General features: G+C 37.9%; 1 protein-coding gene across 5 annotated transcripts in view; it reads right to left on the bottom strand.

The window, feature by feature from the left end:
* Cnot2 (CCR4-NOT transcription complex subunit 2) overlaps positions 1-23910 on the bottom strand; it is a 93455-nt gene extending 69545 nt beyond the window's left edge. For 2 of the 5 annotated variants that reach the window (XM_048418560.3, XM_085683343.2), the window contains exon 1: positions 23771-23910. Coding sequence is in view for 2 of the 5 variants with exons in the window: in XM_048418562.3 (XP_048274519.1) it covers positions 23771-23775 (5 nt within the window). In the remaining 3 variants the exon portion in view is untranslated. The remainder of the gene's footprint in view (positions 1-23770) is intronic. The other 3 variants (XM_048418562.3, XM_048418563.3, XM_048418565.3) reach the window with 2 other exon arrangements.
* Between the last annotated feature and the right edge of the window lie 1860 nt (positions 23911-25770).

The raw sequence follows: 25770 nt of genomic DNA, 5'->3' as shown, positions 1-25770 counted from the left end.
TACTACTGCTCAGCTCTTTCTCTGATCTTTTTGTTTGTTTTGTTGATGTTCTTGTTTGGGGTTTTCCAAGACGGGGTTTCTCTTTTTAACAGCCCAGGCTATCCTGAAACTCAGATACCTGCCAGCCTCTGCCTCCCAAGTGCTGGAATTAAAATCCAGCTGCTTTCTATTCTTACACAGCCCAAAATTATCACTAGAGGAAATTGTCACCCACAGTTGATTGGTCTCCCACCTCAATTAACATAATAATTAAGACAATCTGTCCTGAGTGTGCTCAGACGAGGCTAGAGAGATGGCTCAGTGGTTAAAAGCACTGGCTGCTCTTCTAGAGGATTCTAGCTTGATTTCCAGTACCCATATGGTGCTTCACAAATGTGCTGAGGTCCATCTCCCAGGGGACTTATTTTTGTCAACTTGACAGAACTCACCACGGACAACTAGCATGGTGTATATATATCAAGAACTTTGTATTAAAAAGCCAAGTTTCCTTGCTGTCACTAATTTATAGTTTGATTACAGGGATAAATGTTTCCAAAACCTGAGTTGATAGCTAGTAGTATATACAAAAAACGCCAACAGACAAAAAGAAACTCCTGAATTTTAGTAGGAGCATATCACAATTAGTCTGGCAAAACTGCCAAAATAACTACAAATATTTTCTGAATATTTTAATAATTCAGATTTCAAAGGTCAATTATTAATATAAAATGGAAAGTTTCTTTTACTGACAAAAAAAGTTAACCAACAATATTCCCTTTAAATTAATTTATTCTCTGGTCATCATAATTTAATGTTCATAACTTTAGATTTTGTATCTCTATAGTGGTAGCTTTCCTGATATCCTTCTTTTAATCTGACTATAAATAATTCTATCACAAATATTTGGTTGCTCAACACCCAGATTTATGTGTTTAACAGGCAAAGCAATGCAAGATACTCAAACTGTCTCTGACTAATGGTCAAATAAAATGCAATACAACAAGGAGGTCCTACTGAACTTAAATAACACTATCAACACTTTCTGAGCCTCATGCTTGTAAAGAGGATGGGAATGGAAAACACTAAAGGACAGAAGAGCCTCTGTCGCCTCCCTAAGACATAGAGCTGCTTTACATTTAAACAAACTGCACGGCACAAGTGAATTAGAAGAAAACTAAGAACTGAGTAGGTACTCTTACAACTGGGGCGATCAGTTCAAAGAAAAGCAACTGTTAAAAATAAATAACATGAGTATTAATCTCTAACAGTACAGAGGTCATTTGAACTGAGCATGAGGGGAAGGAGGATTAAGAGTGCAGGTAGAAGTGATAATGACATGTGGAGGAAGAAAGAAGGAAAAAAAAGAGAAGAAAAGAAGAAGGATGAGGGAAAAGGTGGAGCAGGATGAGGCCGCACCATCCTTGTCCCGACCTTCTTCAAGTCAGTTTTCAACTTAGTGTCACTGCGCTTGTTGCTGTTTTCCGATGACTTCACCTCAGATTTTCAATGCCAAGCACCTTAACACTGACATTTCTGTCTTCACAAACCACCCAACTGTCTGAATTTTGTTCACAATTGTCTGCCAACCCTTAGTATCTAAGTCCTCAAACAGAGGCTCTTTGTCTATGATGCTTATCACTCTTATCTTCAGTGCCTAAAACAGACACACAAAATAAATACTTTACTGAATTAATGAACCACAAAATACACTGAATGCTTTACTGACTCCAACTGCATGAAAACACCCTTTTAAAATACAAGTCTCTATTCCCCTTGACATTTTCATGTAAGACTAGACCTTTTGGGATGACTAGACTTTCGATGAATCATACCTTTGAAGTTTTCCAAATCCAATTCAGTTTAAAGATGAAACGGTCAAGGTATTAAAGAGTAGACTCTTTCCACTTCTGTCAATATTCTGACAGCTGTCTTCCTGGTTGGCTCCCCAATGTCCTTTTGACCTCAGGAATACTGACTGTTCCTATCTTCTAATTTCCCCATATCATTTAAGAATAATCAATATAATCCAACAAAGTGACCGTGTTACCAAAGAAGACAAAAAAGAAAATTACACCTTCATTTTACTAACCCACTGACTGAAATGTAGTATTTACTTAAATGAAAATACAAGTAACAAGTCCATAGCTCTACTATCTGTCTGAGCCTGTGATTTTTGTCACCACTAATTTTTTTCAGTAGAAATATCACTAGATATTTCTACAGTCATTTCATTTGCCTCAAATATCATTTATGCCGTTATCAGTCTAAACATTACTATGTAGCATTATACTCTGTGTTAATAAGCATGAAACTGAATATTCAATCATTATTTTTAAAACCGATATTCTAACATACTTGGTACTTTCAGAAGCATTTAATTTTGTACACAAGAAGTATTATTTTGAGAAAGAGTGTACATGTTTCAAGCAAAAGCCATTCATGAAACCAAAAGGTTTTAAATCTCTAGATTAGAATAAGAAATCTGGAGAGAAAAAAAAACAAGAGAGTACATTTCATTTAAATATCTTGTTTTAAAGATTTAAAAAAGAAATGACAATTTGGGGGAGTCTTATACATACAGTTAATTAGTGGCAGCCAGGTATAATAGGACCAAAGATTTCTGCCTCAAAATTCAGACTAAATCTTTGATGTGACCTGGCTAAAAGAAAGCACAAGATAATGCACCTCCCTCTTTAGGAGGGACTAGATCTGTAGCCTAGAACTCCGGAGGCAGGCTAGGCTGGCTGATGCACCTGTCTCTAACTTCTCAGCACTGATATTACAAACCTCATCAAGACACCTGGCTGTTCTTACCGTGGGTTTTAACGAAATTCAGGTCCTTAAGCACCTCACCAACTGAGCCCCAGACATACAGTCTTATATGTAACTAATCGAGATTCAAGCTGACGTAAATAGTAACCTTGAAAGTGGAACACAACCAAGTTTACATTTGATTATTTCAATACTCCAACCTCTCAGTTATAACAGGTCACATAAACAGAAATCAGACAGAGAGAGAAGCCCATCACCACAGAAACAAGACAGATTAATATTGAAAGAACACTATAATTAAAAAAAAATACTTTGGGGCGCGTGCTGAGGATTTTATCAAGACTATGAGCATAACAAGTGTTCTACCACTCAACTAAACCAACAGCCAGGATGACATGTTCTTTAAAAACAAACTAGTTTATCAGGTGTCAAGTGGGTAGTTAGAGGTCAGCAGCTGGTAAAAACAAGGCCTGAACTGCAGAGCTCTCTCTCAGGACTACTCAGACTACAATCTGAGTCACATCTCTGACCTAAGGAAAAGTGACATTCTGAACTTCCCTAAAGGTCATCAGATAGCTAGCAAAACCTTTTAAGATTTCTTACTGCTGGAGGCTTTCTGATAAAAACAAATGCAAACAGGCCTGTGAATCACGTGGGCTGAACAAAGTTCCTGGGGGAAAGTTGTTTGTACTACAGACGTGAAAAACAGTATGTGGGCTACCTAAAATGTACATGGGACAATGACCCCTCTGACCCTTTGGCGTTTGCTCCCTTTACTATGTTTGTATGTACCATCTTCTCTCCGTGGTGATCACAAGGACCAGGAAGCCAGGGGTGGGGGGATGGGGGAGCCCAGAAATTCTGGTCACACTATTATATATGTCATTTTTAAAAATGATATAAATTGAAAATTGAATTCATATGAAAGATGTCTTCTGATGAATCTATAGTTTTAGTAAACAAATTTGCAAAAGCAAAGTGTATATACTGTAACTCCTAGAGCAATCTCTGAAAGACCAGACAAATAAATATACTTAGGAACATAGAGGATAAGTACAATGAAAGACAGAATAAACAGATCAAGAATTAAAAACACAAAAATTGTGATATACAAATAAACTATTACTTAATGGAAATTTATAATTTTAAGTGTTTATATTTAAAAGACAGATCGAGCCAACCACCGAAGATTATACCTTCCAAAACTACTAAGAAGGTAAAATGAATCCAAAGCAAGTAAAAGGGGAAAAAACGAAGAGGGGGGAGTGCACGGAAGGAAGGAAGGAAGGAAGGAAGGAAGGAAGGAAGGAAGGAAGGAAGGAAGGAAGACCCTATGAAGAAAAAGTACCAAGAGCTTTAAGTAGAAACAAAATGACTAAAACAATGCACTTTAAGCAGACTAATAAACCAGAACTATCACTTTCAGGAATGCAGAAAACGCGTAATTACTGAGCCCCAGGCATCAAAAAATAAGAAATACACAGGTGAGTACTGAGCCCCCAGGCATGAAAAGAATAAGAAATAGAGGGACAACTCTCACAGATGGAAATTTAGATGAATGTGACTCTGAGGCCACCCAAACCCACTCTGATAAAAACCTGAGCAGCTGTGCTCTGCTAGAACAAGGGTAACTGCATATGAGGAACAGCCACCATCAGTTGGACATAACCTAGTCCAGAAAAGAAACCAGGAGGCAATACTTCATTTCCATCACTCTTACACCAAACCCAAATGCATTAAATGATGAAAAATTCAAATACAAATGTTCCTCTGGATTATATACACAAAAAATTCAACAAAATGTCTGCAAATAAAATTCAACAAAATGCCTACAAGCCATTCTGAAAAAACAGCTTCACTTTATATTTAAATCTGAATTAATGAAAAAAATTACTAGAAAAAAAATCTTAAAAGAAAAAAATAGTTATCTCGGGACTGTTCTAAGGTATAGCAAAACAAAACAAAAACAGCCATACTTCAGATAATCCACTAGGCCTCAATAACAACAGTCAGACTCTTAGTATGTATGTACCTTGACTTCCCTCCCTCTGCAAGCTAAGTTGACCATGAAAGATCTACTCTAGGTAGACGAAAATCAAGGGAAAAGGGCTCACTCTCCCTTGTCCTGGGTACAGTACTTCCCCAGGAGAGACAACAAAATTTCTTATACCTGCCTCTTCACCAGCTTTGATAAATACAAATGGCCTTGATAAATACAAAGAGGCTTGACTCTATACACTCTCTGCCTTCAACCCATCCCATTCCTATCACAGAGGTTTCGCATATATAAGCCAAATAGGCCCAGATTCTAGAACATGAAAGTTTCTAGAAACTCCCCTCGAAACAGCAATTGGTTTACCAATGAAAACAGGGGAAGACAACTAGGAAGAGCCTTATTGGGTTCTAAATGAACATCAAAGGCGAGAAGGGGGTAAAAGAGCCCCTTCAGGGGCCCAGTCTAGACAGTATAAACAGACAAGATATACATTCTGAGGACTATCAAATGCAACAGCATAATTAGCAGCAACTAGTGAAAATGGATACCTGAGTGTCATACCAAGACAATCTGAGAGAACTAAAAGTGAAAGACACACTGTTAAGAAATCATTGTCATCTTAGGATAACTACATCTACACCTTTAAGGCTTCATCCTCCAGAGTACGACATCAAATACTTCCCAATGCAAAGCATATAAAAATTCATTAAAACAGCAAAGAGAAGCCACTGAACCAGCATTAAGTTCAGAAAGAGTGGATCAGTGTGTACAGATACTGCAGTGCACTAAATGTCGGCCCTCCACACACGGGGTAAATACACAGGGTAAAGCGCAGCCCACAGCATCAGAATTAACAGACTTCCAAATAATCAGTTGTTTAAGGGAAGCATTAAAGACTTAAAATTAGGAACAATAACAATAGCCCATCATTTTAAAAAGATTTTAACCAAGCCAAGTGGGAGACTTCTGATCCCAGTTTTATTTGGTTTTGGATGGAAAAAGATTCCTCATTTTTCTTTTCTTTTGTCACATTATATTTACAACATTTGCCCCTTCACTTTCATTCCTCCAAACATTCCCATACACCTCTCTTTGCTCTTTCAAATTCATGGCCTCTTCTTTCATTGCTACTTTGTGCATATATGTGTATGTATATATACATATGTCTATTTTCCTAAATGCAATCTGCTCAGTTTCTATACTGTTACTCACGTGCATGTTTTCAGGGCTGACCACTGGTATTGGAAACAATTAATGTGGTCTTCCTGGAGAAGACTATTTCACTCTCAGCATTCTTAGTAGCCTGCAGTTCTTGGTGCAGGGTTGAGACCTCATGGGCTTTCCTGCCAACCACTTTGGCATGCCTACTATTGTAACCCTTGTTCAGTCACCCTGGTGAAATGTTATGGGTGTAGCTTTAACATTGCTAGAAGACACAGTCTCACAGCAAACTCCCTGCTCCTATGGCTCCTACAATCCTTCCCCTATTCTACAATGTTCCAGAAACCTTAGGTAGAACGAGTTTTAGATGTATCCATTGGGACTGGACTCCTTTCTGTAGCTTTCTGTAGTGGTCTCTAGGCTATTACAAAGAAAAGTTTCTTTCTTTTCTTTCTTTTTTTTCTTTGGTAATAGATTCAAGACTTTCTAGACTAGACAATGAGTTCATGGTCGTCACCCTTGGCAATTGATTGAAACACTGCTTCAATATAAAAGAAAAAGGTTACAGTTATTTAGTTCCTTATTTAATGGAGTTGCTGATCATGTGTGAAGCCCTAGAACCAATCCCCAGTACCAGCAAAAAAATATACAAATACCCAACTAAACACAGGACGTGTGGGGGGGGGATAAAGAGTTGATAAGCAAAATTCATGAAAACTTCACAAAGGGGCACACTAGTAAACTTGAACTGAGCAAACAAAAATTGAATAAATACCAAATAAAGTAGCCTAGAGAAAAGAGAATTTAACAGCTACAAAACTAAAGACTGTGTAGCCCCAAGAACAGAACTAAGAACTATAGAAGAACCTCAGGAATATATGACACAATTAAGAGAACCCAGATATGTAGAAAGCAGAGGAACAGAAAAGTATTTGAGGAAATAATGGCTAAAAACTTCAAATTTAACAAAAAGCATTATCTAAAAGTCCAAGAAACTCAATTACTTACAAGTAGGATAAACAACAAGAGTAATGTCCAGAAGCAACACAGTAAGATATATTTAAGGCAACAACAAATAGAAATTCATTAAAATAGAAAAAGAAAAGTGGTATGCCACATACGATGGGCAGAAAGATTAGCAACTTCTCACTAGAAACAAAGGTGAGCAGAAAAATATAGGATGACATATTTAAAATATATACCTATCAACAGGCATGACAACAATAGATCAGACAGAATATTATTGGAGTATAATATTATCTGATTATAATTAAGTTTGTGCAAGTGTGAAAATAATTCTGATAAGATGTACATAGTAAAACCTAGGCAACGAATACCGTGATAGTTACTAAAGAAATTAAGTAGGTGCATTTCTGTAATCCCAGCAACTGGGTAGATTCTGAATCTGAAGGTCCCATATCATAACAATACTCTATCCCATTCCATCTCACTCCACCCTGAGAAACAGAGAAGAAAAATACATATATTAATGGCAACTTTAAGAAAGTTGGGGGGGCTGGACTATTTATTACCAGAAAAAACAACCTTTTAAAAAATATATAGTATTGTCAAGTGTGGTGGATCTCTGTGAGTTTGAGGTCAACATGGTCTACAAAGCAAGTTCCAGGACAGTCAGGGTTGCTACACAGAAAAACTCTATCTCAAAAAACAAAACAAAAATATAATTAAAGTTAAAAGATTGGGCTAATCTTGAAAAATCTGTTCATTGCAATAGTTATGTGTGCATATGACTAAGATAAGCAAACCTAAGATAAAACCCTCAAAATAAATTAAATAAAACATGACCAAACAAAAAAACAAGAAACAGCCAACTCAACAACAGAATCCGGGCAATATTAATAATCCATTTCAAAAAATGTATACAATAACTTAGACAACAAAATTACCAAGCCAACCAGAGACTAACAATGACACGAAACAGCTAGAGCTGACAAACATCTATAAAACAACCAACAAACGGCAAAACATGCGCTCTTCAGGACAATTTCAGACTGGATCATAAATAAGTCTTAAATTGAAAAAGAATAAAATCATAAAATAGGCTACACAAGAGTAGTGGAATGAAATTAAAATAACAGGAAATTTGCAAAAATTCCACAAATCTGTGCAAGTTAAACAACACCCTTCAAAATACTAACTTGTAAAAGGACAAGAGGGCAGAAAACAAAACTCAACATTTTTTTGAAGGAATAAAAAGCACAAGATTCCAAAATTTAGATGATATAAATAAAGTGACGTTTGAAGGAAATTTTTTGGTTGTAAATGCCTATATTTTTGAAAAGATATCCGAAGGCTAGGGCCGTATATAGTTCAGTGGTACAGAATTCGACTAGCATGGACATGTGGAAGAGGAAAAGAAAGGCAGGAAACAAAGGGAGGGAGAAAGAAGGGGGTTAGGAAAGAAGAAGGTGAGAGAAAAAGGGGGCATCAATTTCCAATCAATTAACTACCTAAATTTCTACCTCAAGAAACTAGAAAAAAAAACTATACCAAACAGAGAAAAATAAAAATGATAGAATAAGAAACAAAGAAATCTTAAGGTTGGATATGGGGGAAATAACCTAAACTAACAAACTTTAAGCTAACAAAAAAAAGGAAAAATGAAACTGGCATAAAGAGATAGATCATAATAATAATATAATTACATTAAGAGAAGGATAAAAAATAACAGGTTCATGTAGCAAACTATGAAACTAGAGAAAATGAACAAATTCCTAAGACATCAGGCTATCAAAATTGACAGGAGAAATAAAACAATTGAAACAAGACCCATAACAAGCAAAGAGACTGCATGAATAGAAAAGTTTCAACAGGGAAAAAAGGTGCATGACCAGGAGACTTGAGTGATGAAATTCTCAAATATTTAGAAGAAAAAAAAAATCAGTATCACTTCACAAACTAATCCAAAACAAATAACCACCCAGAATACTTCTTAAATCATTCCTGTGGTCAGTAGTAACCAGTTAAGACCACCAAAAACATCATAAGAAATGCAACTAATGTAACTAACAAAATGAGGAAAGGAAATCCAGCAACATAAAAAATTTGATCCCTAGGACCTCCGTGGTAGGAGAACAGACTCCTGTAAACTGTTCTCTAATCTGCATTTGGGCCCCAAGGTACACGTGTGCCCACACAAACAAACAAACAAACATAATGCAAGTCTTCCAAGTTGTGGTTTTACAAAAGAGCACTGTCAGAAGCATAATGAACGGTGAAATAGTCAGTATTTCCTTCTAAGATCAGGACCAAAACAAGGTTGTCTACTCTTGCCACTAGACAGAACCACTAGGCAACAATGAAATAGCAAGTGTTCAGACAGGAGAGGAGGTGATATTGCCTCTAGCTGCAGACCACATTACTGGCTCTAGGGAAAATCCTAAGGCAGTCAGTCACTAGATTAATGATTTTACAGCAGTTTCACAGTAGTTTGGATTTTAATAATCTTTACTGTATCTTATCAAATGGTTAAATGAGAAAGTTCAATGACACAGTACAAGGTATATAAATCAATATGTAAGAATTGTATTTCCATGCAGTAATAATGAAAAACCCAAAAAAGATGTTAAGAAAGCAATTCCATTTCCCAAGCAAAGAGATTAAAGAACTTAAGTTTAATGCACAAAATTTGTACTCTGAAAGCTGCAAAAAACTTATGGAAAAAAATTTAAAGAACTATATAAATAAAGTCACTCATGTTCAAAGATCTGAAGAAAAGTGGCAATATATTTTAATGATCTACAAATTAAACAAATTCATTATTAAAAATTCCTGTTGGCTTCTTGGCAAAACTAAACAAGTTAATCCTAAGTAAGAGTCAAATGAAAACTCAAGGGACATATATTGATCAAAACAATTCGAAAAAGAGCAAAGTTGGAAGTTTCATTTCCTGTTTCAAGCTTGTAGCATGTAATCAAAACATACTAGCCTAAGACTACAACAATAAAACAGACAGATAGTCCTTAGAGCATTTACAAGCCCGTCCTCAATGCACTAGTCCTTTCTTTTCCCAGTACTACTTCATCACTGCCTTCCTTTCCCACTACATTTCAGGAACAGTCTTGCAATTTTTTAAATAAGACATCTAGTATACTCCTGTAGCCGGGTTATCTGTTCTGTGTTGCTGCACCTTCCCAAAAGACCTTTCCCTTGGACAAACACAAGCTTGTTTACCCATTCACTCACTCTAAGGAGAGACACACCAACAGGTCTTTCTATTATCCATATGTCCCGTCCCCCCCCCCCCCCCCGCACACTTACACCTCTGACTTTTTTGTCTCTATCACCTGATCACCAACTGTTACAGTATATGCTATCACATGTATATTCTCTTGGAACAGTGCCTGACACTTAAGTTAGTGATATTTATCAAATGAACTAAAAGCATAAACTACGCAATAGTAATTAAAACTCACTTATTTTGACCTACCCTTACAAAGCAAGCCACTCAACTCAAATACAACCAGATATCAAACTACTTTTACGCCTTCCAAACACTCTAAGCTTAGTAACCAAACAGGTTCTGATTTTAGTGTCTAGTATCTTCCCAACATTTTGCATTAATCGTTGATAAAGCACATTATTTGAAAGTTCTCTTGAGGGCTGGAGAGATGGCTCAGAGGTTAAGAGCATAGCCTGCTCTTCCAAAGGTCCTGAGTTCAATTCCCAGCAACCACATGGTGACTCACAACCATCTGTAATGAGGTCTGATGCCCTCTTCTGGCCTGTAAGCATACATGTAGACAGAATATTGTATACATAATAAATAAATAAATAAATATTTTTTTTAAAAAAGGAAAGTTCTCTTGAAACTTCAACACTGTTTGCCCAGTTAAAATCACCTGACCAATCTTGAACAGTATTACTGCATAAAACTTCACACATACATTGTGCGATATTAAATATTTAGCTCCCTCTCCTGAACCACTGAATGATGCTCAGCAGGGTACCAGGGCTACGACTATAGCCTAGTATTATAGCTTTGTCTTTATTCTTATCGATGAGAATGAAGAACCCAAACAGAAAAAGAAATAGTTTTCTTAACAGACTATAAAATTTTAAAATTTTTCAGAAAATTAAAAAATATGAATCTAAAAATTATCATTCACAATTTAAATTTAGAGCAATTTTATACAACCATATTCAGTAGACAATTCACACACAGTATGATATAAATTGATAAAACTGATGTAAAGGGAAAAAATCTTAAGGAAGATATTAAAAGCTTTGTTAAAACATCTTTCATACAGTCAACAAACTCCTTTTGGGCCCTTCTGAGGTTTCAAACACACATTAGCACACAAGACTGATGTGGGCTGTGGTGTGCGGCTCCACAGCAGAGTGCCTGCTAGCATGTGGAAAGCCCTCGATTTGACCCCAGCAGTGCAAACACCTACACTAGGCTAAGCAGACTTGGTCCCTAAACCCATGACGCAGAGGTACACGGAGAAGCAAAAATGTGAAAGCAATGACTAATTGCATGTTAAAAATCTCTAATGAAAAGAAATCCAAAACCTGAAATTCTCTAAAATCTGAAAATTTTTGAATGCTTACATAATGCTAAAAAAAAGTTTTTTTTCAAATTTTAGAGAATATTTTGATTTTAGGTTTTTCCAATACAAGAGGCTTAATTGCTCAAGTCTATGTTTAAGTATTCCAAACTATAAAATAGCAAGCACTTCCAAATCCCAGCAGAAAGATGAAAGTATATGCACTGAACAAGTGAGAGCTAAGGGGAAAAGAGATTTATTTAAGAGAACTGTTCGCTAGTTATAATCTATTCTTAAGGTTTAAAGCACACACTCACACACTACAGGGTATGCATGCTAAATGTTACACATACTTTATTCCTCTGAATTCTACGGGAAGGATCTTTAGAATTTGAAAATTAAGTAGACTAAAGTCAGTTGTACTTAAGAATTAGAGCTACTCTAGCTCTCCAGTTCATGCTCACATATACATTACAGGAAGGCTTTCTAAATAAATGCTCAAATACTCAAGGAAGACTGAAACGGAATTTTCACCAGTTATAAAAGTGAAAAGTAAAACTAAATGTTAGGTAATTTAAAAACCCATCAAGTCAGTTGTGTTTTGCCCATTAAGAATCAAGATTGGGTGGGTGGTGCCTCTGCATGTCTTCAATCCCAGCACTCGGGAGGAAGAGGCAGGCAGATCACAGTGAGTTTGAGGTCAAGCTGGTCTACAGAGTGAGTTCCAGGCCAGCCAGGAGAGTTACACAGAGAAACCCCGTCTCTAAACCCGGTCCCCCACCCAAAAAGGACTCATGATTAGGCGAAGTATTACACAACATTAGAAAGCGCTCATGATCTTAAAGAGTTTTTGCTGTGTTTATTAAGTTTCGAAGATCCAAATTTCTCTACAAAAATGATGTATTTGCATTTTTGCTTTTCTGGTAATTTCTAACACCATTTCAAAAAAAAATGTATCTTTCAAAAAAGGGCAGCACTGGGTATCTCTGGAAGGTGTTTCCCCTTCTTCTGAAATACATTCCTTAATCCTCCAAATTGCCTACATAACCCTGTATTACTTAACCAGGCAGGAAAAAAGACTGTAGTACCCATTCACATTTGGTGGTAACAAACAATGCTTGTCCCACAACACAGCACACTCATCTACATTGTACACTTGCAGTGATTTCAATTTTCCTCTTTTCCTAATATTGCCAGGATTATCTTTTACAGTGTGCCTTCTTTAGCATAGACCTCAGTTTATTTATAGCATGTAAAAATTTTAAGAAACAATACATAATAGTATCAATTCACATTGCTGCAATGATACACATTTGCCCACAAAATCTAAACTTAGGAGATATATATCTTACCGACTTATCCTTAAAAGTAAACCAGAGAACTCTAAATTGGCATAAAACAGTTCAAATGATTAACATGAAAGCTAGAAGTTAAGAGATTTGTTATTTTCCTGAATCATCTTAAATTTATCAGGAAAGATACAATTTTTAAAACAGCACTGAAGGTAGCCAGAAAAGCAAACATACTAGTATAGTCACTCCACTTTCTATAGTGCCTTGACATTTTAACATAGACATTACTTGTCCTAGGCTGGCATATACAATTAAAAATAAATGCCTTAATAATATACTGTGGGACAAAAAAATATCCAAAAAATTAATTCTCTAGTTAATGCCCATGAATTAAACAAAAAATCTTTTCAGCTTTTTTTTTTTTTTTAAAAAATGCACTCAGTAATCTTAGACTAAACTGGGCAGATATAAACAAATACATGATGCTAAGGCACCCTGTAGTTCCTGGTTTTCCTTAGTGAAACTATCAAAATTATCAAAAGGTCCATCTTGACCAGGATTTACAGGTAAAAGTATACTTTTTATGTTTTACAAATATAGCTTATAAATAACTTTTAGATGTCTTTTATTTTAAATTCTGTCTTTTTAGGCAAAAAAAAAAATCTGCTGAGATTCCAGTTTCTAAAGTTTTAGTATTTCTTTTTATAACAATGTAATATGAAAAAATCAGAAACCCTAACAAGCATGTAAAATAACTAGATTTCATCAGGACAAACAACATAAAAGGATTCATTGCCCTTTTTTTCAACTCACAGCCACCATTCTCCAGATTCTGTGATTCACTCTCCACTGAAGCTATTTGGTACTATTCTCTTTTCCTTATATGGTATTTATTTTTAATACTCCAAAGCTCTCAGCACCCAAAAGAAATTCTCAAGATTGAAAAATAAAACTCAGTATCAGTTATTCAGATGAAGTTATTCAGACAAGAAATGTATACAGTGCTGTATATAATGCTTTCAAACCACTGAAAACTTTTTAAAGGAAAAAAAAAGCGAGCACAAGAAAACATCCATGGCCAATAATAAGGTACACAAATACAGTTACAAAAAAATGGAATAACCCAAAGAATACTCAGAATGTGTACTTCTCAAGATGAAAGAAGGCTTACGTCAAACACCATTACATACGAAGTACCAGTACTTTAGCATGCAGAAACACACAACACAGTTAAGTGGCTTACTAAGATAGTCACTGCTAAATAGCTGGGCCTTGCTAATCTTCAAATTCCCTCCCAAAGTCCATAGGCCAGACATTTAGATAAAGTTCATAAACAGCAAAGCTGCAAGTGAATACAACAGCATCACATCACTCACACATCTTTAAAGAAAACTCTCAGTACAACTCATCCTTATCACCTTACTCTCAAAATGCTTACGCTAACCAAATTCCCTTCCTTTCACAGCAGCCACCAGCAATACACTACTGTCAAACTGAGGCTTCCTAATACAAACTGATCTGCCCAGCACATAGTTAACAAAACTCACAGAGCCAAGGCTAGATTCCTGTCTTCTAAGTGTGGAATCTTTCCAAATTTTATTTCTTCACTTAAAATGGATATGTATGTATTGTCTCCTGACCCCTTAGATCTATCCATACCAACAATAATCAGGGAACCCTTTCTCGGTGCGCTAATATTCCTTTGTTGTTGTTCTTCATTATTATTTTTTAGTGATGAATTTCATTGTGGGATTTTCATACATAACTGTTGTACTTTATTCTCATTCAGAGCCTTCCCCCATGGCTCGTCCACTGCCCTCCGACAAGACATGTTTCCAGGTCTACTACATGCTGTGCACTGTGCAGTGCCTCTGAGAGAACAATACTGAAGTTAATGATGTTTCCTCACAAGCTACACATCCTACTTCAGCCAGCTTCACCAAAACAAAATTCTTAGTAGGAAAACAACATGTAAAAACCATAAAAGTAAGACTGTATTCTATTTGTTTACACTTCAGGACTTGATACAGAGTTACATTCTGAATTGTAGCTAGTTCTTACCTGCTTCAGAAATATCTTCAATGTAACAAGTATTTTCAAAAATAGACAACCATAGCACAAGACCTTCCAGTCCTTTTCTCATTCTATGAGGTAATTCACTTAAAAAATTACAAAAGTGAAATTTGAAGAGTCTGAGCAATACAATACTTGAGTCAGAGTAGTGACTTTAACTCAGGATGAGTTGTCCTAAAGATTTTTGAAAACCCACTTAAAATGCTGTCAAATAAGAACATTCAAATTTTGTTCCCCCAAACTTAGTATGTTCTCTCCATTTACATAAAAAATTTGAATTAAAGCTTTGGCTTAAATGTATCATAAGCAAATTCTCCAAAAGATAAAAACTACCAAGTTTAAAAATCTTTAACAAAACCTTGCTAACATTAACACAAAATGCTTAATTTGTCCAACAGAGATAATCTAATCCTTCAATACTGACAATTACACCATGGACTTTGAGATTTTAATTGTCAAATGTAGAATCTAAAACTGCCAGAAACAGATATCTGGCTATTTTAGAAGGGATGGGGAAAGATATTAAAAATTTGGCTAGTGACTCCACAGTTCCAATATTAAAGATTTAAAAAAAGAAAAGACCTCTTATGTGATGGCTACATCACCTCCTTAATTAACCTGTATGTGATCCCAGAAACCTTTAAGCCCTATGATCACCTTGTCATTCTCTTCCATTTTCTGAAGGCCAACTCACCCTAGACAAACATCATTTTTCTGAAACAACTTAATTAACAAGGCTGTTCTCTCTACCCTACAATGTTACTGAAGAATGCACCACAAAAACTTAAATCATGAAAAATGACTCGGTACAAACATAATAGTATGGGCCACACTGTAACAGTTACTGAACTACACTACACAAGAGGGCCTGATTAACGAAAACACCACCAAATTCTTAGGAATGCCAATGACCACTTACCACAAAACCAAAATCCTATGCATGCTTTCATTATTCTAAGGAGATGCAAATCAGGTCATTTTATATTTGTTCTCCAATATAACTTTCTACAATACAGACAGACCCCAATTCTGTCAGATCTAGAAAACATTTTCAAAGCCTCTTAATGAAAAACAATCCAATCACCACATGGCCTGCTAAAACTTACTAAAGCTTACAGGATTTACTCTTACATCCATTAAGAGACAGGATCATATCTTAACCACTCTTTACTGGTTAGAGTGCACCTTGTTTATGCAAAAAGCTAGTATTGATCATGAAATATGTTGTTTTCTTCAAAGCATGTAAAACTTGATCCACCTCAAGGCATTCTACTCTTCCCTCTTGTATTATCTTTCCCCCATATTCTTGCATAGCTTTCTCCTCTTATACTTCCTGTTCAAATGATACCCCACAAACCAAGGCCCTCTCTCAACGCTATGTAATCTCATTTTAGTCAACGCCAGTCAAGTGCTGCTCCCTTCACAAGTTCAACATCCTAAAATGACTTATTTTATTTCTCCTGATATTAATCAGGACATTAGTTTATAGGTAGATACTTACATAGATCCCTAACATACACCCAGCACTGATAATGTCTAACATTGAGCAAACACTCAAATAAATCACTAAGAATTGGTTGAGAACACCTGGAATGACAATCCAGAAAAAAAAATTTAAATTTTAACAATTTCTATCTAAACTATTTCTTTTAAAAAGGAAAAAAAATCTATGAGTTTTATATCTACAGAAACAAAGGTAAAGTCTTAACTCCTTCAAAACACAAAACCTAAGGACTGGCAGTAATCAAGGTGATTATGAAGTTCAGTGCTTCTCAACTATGCTCAAACACTTTGAGCATTTCACAGAACCCCTGAAACATGAGTCACCATTCTTTACACATATGCATCTATTTGAAAACATGACTCCCCCCCCCCCGCAACGCACGCACGCACGCACGCACTCACTGGCCATCTCATATTGAATCTGAACACTTTGGAGGCTGCTAACTCAACTGCATGGTTAGCCGGTTACTGTAGACCTCAAGGTTTTATCTGGCATGCCTAAGAATACACCTTGAACTTCTCCTAAGACAATGCAAATCAGAATGGTTATAGCTTATTTAGTTTCTCACTAGATATGCTCACTCACACAAAAACTGGTAAAAGCTACACCCTCAAAGCACTACTCTGTGATTACAAAGTTAAGGCAGAGCTCAAGGCCCCTCTACTCAGCAAATCATCTCTAGGGATTATGCATTAGGGAAATGTATAAAATGTGTCATCAAAGACTGATTTCTGCCTATTCTCATTTTAATATTATTACTTATAGGTGTTCAGTGTTTCTCAAAGCATGTTTATGATTTTTAAAAACATAAGTAGCTGCTGAATATTGTCAGGGCATCCAGCTTGAAACAGAAATCTGCTGACTCTCTCAAACTTCTCTCTCAAGTGAATAAAATATCCTACATTTACAAGGTGGCCAGAAAAAAACGAAACAAACCATCCACTTATACCTTCTTAACTTGTTAAACCATATTTTTTCTAGAGTAATACTAATAATAAATAAAAGATGAGACTGAGTCTAGACTGATAAAAAAAAAAAAGACCTTCGTAATTCCCTATTTCTACTACTAACCTAAACAGGCTGACTATTCTGTTTCTATAAATGCCAATGTTAAAATTTTAACTATTTTTAACTTTAACATCAATGTGACAAAACTACAGCACTGGGAATGTACTGTACAAGTATTTTTAAAGTACAAGGCAATAATGCCAAACAAACTAGATCTTTTTAATGACATGGTAAACTTCATACAATTTTACTGATCTATGAAAGTAAAAAAACCTAAAATCTGTATGCAGGAAAATCATAATTAACAAAGCAAAAAGACATAAAAGCTCATGTGGCAGTTATGACACAAAACCAAATGCTTCTCTCCCAAAACACTATTGCATAATCGGTCACTACATTTTGTCCAGATGCTTATACACAATGGAGCTGTATTTCTAAATCTGATGTATAAATGAAAAATGGCTTCCCAGTATGTTTGGTGAGGAAATGGCGAGCCTATTCAATGCTACCCAAACCACCCAAATATACAACCAAGCTTGTTTATCATTCCTTGGCACACTGAAATTTATTGAGTAGGGGCTTATTTTCTTTTTCTTTCTTTTCTCTTTGAGTGAGGGTCTCAATGTATAACCCTGGCTGATTTGGAACTTGCTACACAAACCAGGCTGGCCTCAGGACATCTGCCTACCTCTCCTGGGATTAAAGGTGTGTACCACTACACCTAGTCAAGTGAAAACCTATTTTCACATTAATATGCTTCAATCAAGCAAAAACAAGAGAGAGCATCCTCAATACTAGAACAAATTCTTTTTAAAAATATGCACCCTTTGGAGCTTTAGTAGTTCAAGTCTCTGAAGACATATACTTAAGTACAATGGAAGAAAAGATTTCTGTAAGTCAAGCATGAGCATTTCCATTAAATGCAGCCCAGGAATCGTTTATCCTGCTTGTTCTCAGTATTTGTAAATTGGACAAAAAAGCTGGCTCTCATCTTTAAAGGTCTCTCATTCAAACCCTGAGAGGCTAAATTAGTTCTCAAATTTTAGCCTCTCAGAAATGCACAGGGGTACCCACCTATAATCCCATAGCAAGCTGCAGAACAACCATGGTTACACAGTGAGACCCAGTATCAAAAAAGTAAAACAAATACCTTTACAGATTTTAGAAAAGTAAAATAACTATACAGCATGTTAACATTTGTTTCTACATAAAATATTAAAAATTTGAGTGACCAGTAATTTCGTCAAGAGGAACAATTGTAGCTGAAATTTGCTAGATTTATTTTTAAAATCAGATTTAAAGATATACTAAAGCATCTCACCTAACCTCTCTAAGAACTATGATATTCAAACTAAATAATTATATGATCAATGTAGCTCACCGGTATATGCCAAGGTTATGGGTTTGATTCTCAGCATATCAAAATCTAAACAAAGACTAGAGAATTCTGCCTTTGTAGGGAACTTTGGGTCAGGCATTAGAGAGGAAAAGGTAGGAGAAAAACAAACAAAAAGAATCCAACATCAAACAGCTTAAATCTAGTAGGTCATGGCTAAGTATTATAAAGACAGTTACCTTCTGGATACTACATAATACCTTCCACAAATGCCTGTGGCCATGCAAAGTACAGCTAGAAATACCAAATACCGGCTCAGTATCAATACTGTACCAATACAACAGTATCAATATTGTACTAACATTTTTTCCAAAATTCCACACAAACCCTACAGATAGTTCTCAAGAAGTTAGTTACCTACTTTCTAACAGGTAAAGCAGTAAATTAAGAATAAAAAGGAAGGCTCAAAAGAGAGAAGCAAGAAATGAGGAAACAGGAGATATCTACCCATCTTTCCAAAGTGTTGTTGCTCTTGCCCTGTAGCCTGGTAAACAAATCACTGACAACCGCTAATCCAGCCACTGTTTTTCCTGAAGCATGTTCCTTGAGAATCTGATAAATACTACATACAGAAAAGTACCAGGTATGTAAATGTAATCAAGACAAGAGTCCTATACTGCTAGGACTCAGACCTGTGGACGTTACGGTGGGAGAGAGAAGAAAGGTAAATGAAGATTCATGGTGGCATACTCATACTCAGTAATGGTAAGACTTGTGGAGTCAAGAAGGAGTTCATGAGGAAAATGACACGAGTTCTAAGTTTACCAAGCAACAGAGAAGTGACACTTAACCCTTCCAACACGCAAACACATGCTTATGAAAAGTAAAATTTTCATCAGAAGTGGGGCAAAAACACGCAATCTAAATGAACCCAGACCCTGAGTTTAATCATACACAAAATATTTAAGTGTCTAGCAAAGAAAAAATGTTCTGTTCTTTTCTAAACAGTTTGGTTCTCCATTTGCATACTGTATTAGTCATGCACCCATATCAAGGTTCAGATGATGTAAACCGTTTTATCACTTCATAATGGAGCAGCATCCCTCCCTTATAAGTTACACACAAGGCATCTGCATCTTCATTTTAGAGAAAGAGCTGTCAGAAAACAGAGTAAGAATTCTATTTCTAAGCCAGGCACTCACTCGGGAGACAGAGGCTGGCAGATCTCTGTGAGTTCAAGGCCAGCCTGGTCTACAGAGATAGTCTGGGCTACACAGAGAAACCCTGTCTCAAAAACCCAAAACAAAACAAACAAAAAAAATAAAGAATTCCATTTCTAAAACAAAAAAAAAAATCCCTGATAGTGATGAATAAGCTATACTAGCATGATTTGTCCTAAGAGTTGAAATTTTAAAGTAGAAATCAAAGAACGCCACACAGAAACAAAGATACTATACCACTTAAAGTTCAATAAACTGATCCAAGGTAAAAATTATAAAATATTTTTATATCCTTAAGCCCCAATTTCCCTTATAGTTCTTTTCAAATGTAAATTATTTTACAATAAATATCAACTTGAGCACAGCTTTTTCCCACGTTGAAAATGTTACAATAAAGTCAATTCTTCCAAATATCAAAGGTAGAAATCATTCTTGGTCAGGAAGGACAGTCACCTGAATCAACAAGAGCTACTTCTATCATAACCTAGGTCTTCTGATCCACTGCTATATACAATACCACTCAAACTACAGTACAGCTTATTAATTCTGAAACTGCCCCTGAAACTGCGCGCCTGGGACCTTGACTTATTGTTTTGTGGTTACAAAATCCACTAGAGGGGCTGCAGAAATGGCTCAGCAGGCAGGAGCACTTGCTGCTCCTTCCGGAGAACCTGAGTTCAGTTCCTAGGCTCCATGTCAGGAGGGTCACAGCTATCTCAGGCTCCAGGGGTCTGAAGTCTGCAGTCTCTGCAGACACTCGCACTCACACGCACACTATACACATGCAAGTTCACACACCTACACAAAATTTAAACTATTTGACGTCCAGGTAAGAAAATCATACTTAAGAGTATCATTTCCGGGGCTGGAGCGATGGTTCAGATTAAGAGCACTGGTTGCTGTCCCAGAGGTCCTGAGTTCAATTCCCAGCAACCACAATGGTTGCTCACAACCATCTATAATGAGATCTAGTGCCCTCTTCAGGCCTGCAGGTATATACTCAGGCAGACACTGTATACAGTTAAAAAGAAAGTATTATTTCCTAAAACTATCACTGTTCGTGTAAGTTTTCCTCTAATATCCACTCAAACAAGCACATAGGATCTACAGTCTGCTTTTAAATGTGTGCTCTCAAAATGAACTCTCTACAGTAAAATTTTCAAGTTTCTTATTATATGTAGTTATTTGTGTGGATACCTACTGAAGCCAACTTGGGGGAGTTGATTCTCTTGTTCCACCGTCAGATCCCTGGTATCAAACTCAGGTCATCAGGCTTGGTGACAAATGCCTTTACCCAGTGAACTACGTCATTCATTTCACAATTAAAATTTTAATCAAAAGATACTACTACTAACTTATCACTTCAAAAGAGCACAAAATTATAGTTACTTATGCTGATTATTACTATCTATCAGGTTTACTTACATACAAAGGCCAAATTTTCTAATGAAGCAAATTTGTCAATAAAAAAAGGAAATAACTGTACTATCCCATGGAGTGGGAAAAAACTTCTATAATGGTCCATTAAAGTATCGCTAATATCAGCAGCATCTACTTAAGAAATACAGAGCAGGGTTACCAGTGTACTTAATTTGCCAATAATAGAGTACATTTACTTCTGAAGTTTTAAATAAACCTGGGGCATATCTGAGAAGCCAAAAAGTAAATTAAGTACCTACCCTTATATAGGGAAAATAGAAGTAATTATTTCTTTTAGGGAGCATAACATTTGGAGTTTATTTCATTTTCCATATCAGACAGTTCTCAAATAAACGGGACACAAACCTCTCACACAGGCACCATTTCCTTCACTTTTCATCACACAAGCATTCGAGAACTAAATTTTTAAAGGTTATATTTACTGTTATGTTAATGTGCACATGACTCTCAGTCTCTAGGATCTGATAAGGTTACAGATATCTCTAGACTGTATCATTAGAACCACAGTGCTCTGACAATACACTCACCACCTTAATGACTGTATTAATAAAGCATTAACAGGAATGCAAAAAAAAGTGAAATTTTTTTTTATTTCTGGTCTACTTACAAAAAAAATCACTTTAAAAATATGAAAAGGTTCCACTTTAATTAAGGATCTTGCAAAGTCAGCCAAAGTAAAAAGTGGAAGAAACTGTCTCTTCTGTGCATTTTGAACTTTTCCTTTGGATTTAAGATAACAACAAAAACTAAGTAAGAGAGTGCAGCACACAGTCCTTATTAATGATTTTGAACCATTAAGAAACATATCAACGACATAAGATCTGAACACAAGCAAATATTTTGGTGTAGACAGTCATTTCAGTGTATTGGATTTTTAAACAACACTTCCAATCTGGCATAAAATTATCTTAAAAAATTGCAAAAGAGAAATCCAGTGATGTTTGGAAAGAGTTTGTTGTCAAATATATCAAGCATTCCCAAAATAAACTTCTTATGAAAGTATACACTTTTTTTTTTTAAATGTCTATCCCACTCTCTCCATATAAATTACCCCCACTTATTTCCTTGGGAAGAGAAATCAGTAGGGACACAATTCCCTAGCTCTAAAATTTCTCACTATGGAGAAGAATTGAAAATGTATTCAGTTTTGAACACTAAATATGCCTGCCTTCCCTTGTGAACAGATTTGGTTAAGTCAGTATCATACTTACTACCATTTGCCAAGAATCTAAGGATCGTATTGCTGTATTTTATTAGGAGCTGTCCAGATGATGAAAGAGAATTCTTGGATCAAGAATTTTATGAAAATGAAGCAAAAACACTGTAAGCACTTGGTTTTCCAGATGTTGAAAAGTGGAGATGTCTCCTAGGATTTCCAAGAAAGTGGTACCCGTACAGAGAAATTCTTTGGCAGTAATAACGTACTAACAAGGGCTCAAAGTAAATGCAAATGACAAAACCTTCGAAATCATTTTACAAAAGAAAATTACAAGTAGCTTTTTCTACGGGCCTACAGATAACAAGAGTTCTAAACTCTCCTAGACAAACAGTACCTCAATTAAGAACTACCAGGTTTCTTTTAACCCGACTTATTTCTTTTATGAAACTTTGATGTTAAGACCTAAGACAGCAAAAGGTAGAGAGGAGAGGCCCCGGCGGAAGTAGAAACCAGGGCTTGCAACTTCACAGACAGAAGTGTCTCGGGGTTCCTCCGCCGCCCCAGGACCATCCGAACTCAAGTCTCTATACCACCAGGGAAGCTTCCTTCTCCGCGAACGGTGGCAGAAGCAGCACCGGAGTTGCTCTCCTCCTCCTCCCTCCACCTTGCAGGGGCCTTCGGTGTCTCAGGGCCTGGAGGCTCCTGAGACCCGTTAGCCGGTCCGATGTCCCCATCGTTCCCAAACAAAAACACACAAGTGGCGGATGCTGCGCGTGTACTGCAAGAACGGGGAAGAGTCAAGGACCGGCAGCTGCTGGGAACGTGGCAGAGCCGTCGAAGGCGGCCGGGGCTCCTCGGATGCTGCCCGGCGCTGCCGCCTTCTCGTTCACCCCAGGAAGCAGCAGGGTGGTGGGGACCGCTCCGCTCCGCGCCGGCGGGAGCCGGGAGAGCCGAGTGCGGGGAAAGCCCCGCCGCGGGCGGGCGGGAGGGCGGGCGACCGGGACCGGGCCTAGAGGCTCCGGAGCTGCTGCTGCGGCGGTGGCGGCCCGAGCACGGCGACGCTTTACGTCCTGTCCACCCCGCCACACACCCCCTCCCTCCTCCAGCGCCGCCACCCCCCTCCCCGCCCGCTCCGCTCTCCCTCTCTCGATTGGAGCCGAGACAAAAGCAACGGGAAGCGGCGGGCCGGGACGCTATCCGCGGACCCCGGGCGCGACCGGACTAGCCCCGAGGCCTTCCCCCGCCTTGCGGGGGCCCTCAATCCGCCTCCCCCGCCGCGCGCCCCGCTGCCAGACTTCCGAAAATTTGCCAAAAACTCACCGCATGAATTTTCTTGTCCCGCGGATCCAAGATGGCGACGTATCCACCGCGGAGGCTGCTGGGAGCAAGACCTTTACCCTCTGACCCCCGCCGTGACCCCCGTCGCTGCGACTTCGCTCTAGGCGGCGGCAGAAGGTGGCGAGCAATGCTCGCCGGATGGATGGGGTGCTTCTCGGCACTCCGGGCGACGGTGAGAAGCTCGGCGCTCCCCGGGAGCCTTCCCTAGGGTTCCGCCGGCTCCGGCCGAGGTGCGGCGCTGCCAGGCGCCGGTTCCGGAGAGCGGGGGAGGGGGAGGAGCTCTGCGGTCTCGACCGTCTCCCGGAGACACACCGCCGCCACGCCGGCCCGGAGCCGCGGCCTGGGGTCCGAGCGCGGCCTCGGGTGCAGGGGCGGGGAATGGTGAGGCGGCGTGGGTCCGCCCACCCGGGGACGCGCAGCGTGTTTGTGTTTGTGTTTTTGTCGGACACCCCGCCCCCGAGCACCTCCTGCGGTCAGTCCCCGGGGACGTTACTACCTTGCCTGCACGGTGTTCGCGGGGCTCGGCTCCTCCCGCAGCCTGCGGTGCCCCCGCCGCACGTCGCCGTCACCTACTGAGAAGTGAGTTCCCCGACGCCGAAACCCGGACGTCTACTCGTCCGTCCCCCCCCCCCCCCCCTTTTTCTGCTGCTTGCTTTTTGTTTTGTTTTGGTTTTGACGTGTTTCGGTCTAAACCTGGTGAGAGGAAGTAAGGGAAGCATGTTTTTAAAGCACTGCCGGGTGTACTTAATCTAACCGAGCGATGTTTATAGTACTTAATTTAGTTCCCGCCCGGCACGCCCTTGGTCAACCGTAGTGACCAGTTGGCCCAGACTGCTTGGAAATACTATGGCTGTAGTGAAAACTTGGAGAAAAGAACGTTTTGCTCCTCAAAACAGGACTGCCCTGAAACTGAAATTCGTTTTCTTTGCCGTATAGTACTCTTCCTTTATTGCTGTGAACATTCGTAAACTTCGTGTTTTATAGTTACTAAAACTTGCTGAACACCTCTGTGGGATTTGAAGTTCTCAGTTTCAAAATGTATTGTTATTCCTGTTTGAGTAATTGATTTTATGAATGTGGATTACTATTTGAAGTAAATAAAATATCTGCTTTTGTTTTATAACATTTCCTTCTTCCTGCCCCCAATCAATCACTCCAGTTTCGATTTATCCTAGAAAGCTAGAGGCAAGGAACAAGAAGAAATAAAAGCCTACTGTGAAATAAAGTATAACTTTGTCATGGTTTTGAAGGTAAAGTATTTTGATATATCTGCAGATATATAAATTTTTTTATGCCAACAGGTACTGGTGTAATCAGGAAAAAGGGAGTTATTTTGCTGGGTTGTTCATTTTACTAAATACTCCACCATTTCGTGTTTTGTTTTGTTACTTCAGAAAATTCAAGAAGGAAGGACACAGTCCTGTATGGCCCTTCCCCCAACAGTTCCTTCCTGCCTTTCTCTTCCTCTCAAGTTAACATCTACTGCCATAAGGTAGTGTGTTCTCGGACTGGACTGACTGTACCTCTAGGCATATGTAGTATGTGTGTGTGTGTGTGTGTGTGTGTGAGTGTGTGAGATTGCATGTGATACAGAGCACCATAACCTGGCTATATAGTATATAGTATAGCATCGTCACATAAAGTAACATTAAATGTTTTAATTCATCACATTTCTTACCTGTATTAACTTTAAAAACACAGTGGGGAAGGTCTGAGAGTTTTATTATGATTAGTTTTCCACTGGGCAAGATAAGAACATTTTATTAATAAGTACACGGAATAGGGATGCTAGAAAGAAATTTGGTGATCCTATTACTCCTGAGAGCACTACTTGCTTAGGACTAATGCCCATGCTTTTAACTTCTATACTATGTGTCGAATCTATAACTTGGTAAGATCTATTTGATAGGTATTGATTGGCCTAGCATTTTATTAAAGGTTTGTGTTGGTGGCTCAACATAATGATGTAAGCACGCATTAAA

The sequence above is a fragment of the Myodes glareolus genome, chromosome 26 (assembly GCF_982192425.1).
Source record: "Myodes glareolus chromosome 26, mMyoGla1.1, whole genome shotgun sequence".
Taxonomy (NCBI): Eukaryota; Metazoa; Chordata; class Mammalia; order Rodentia; family Cricetidae; genus Myodes; species Myodes glareolus.
The sequence above is the reverse complement of the archived record's forward strand: the minus strand, read 5'-3'. Positions and strand labels throughout refer to the sequence as shown.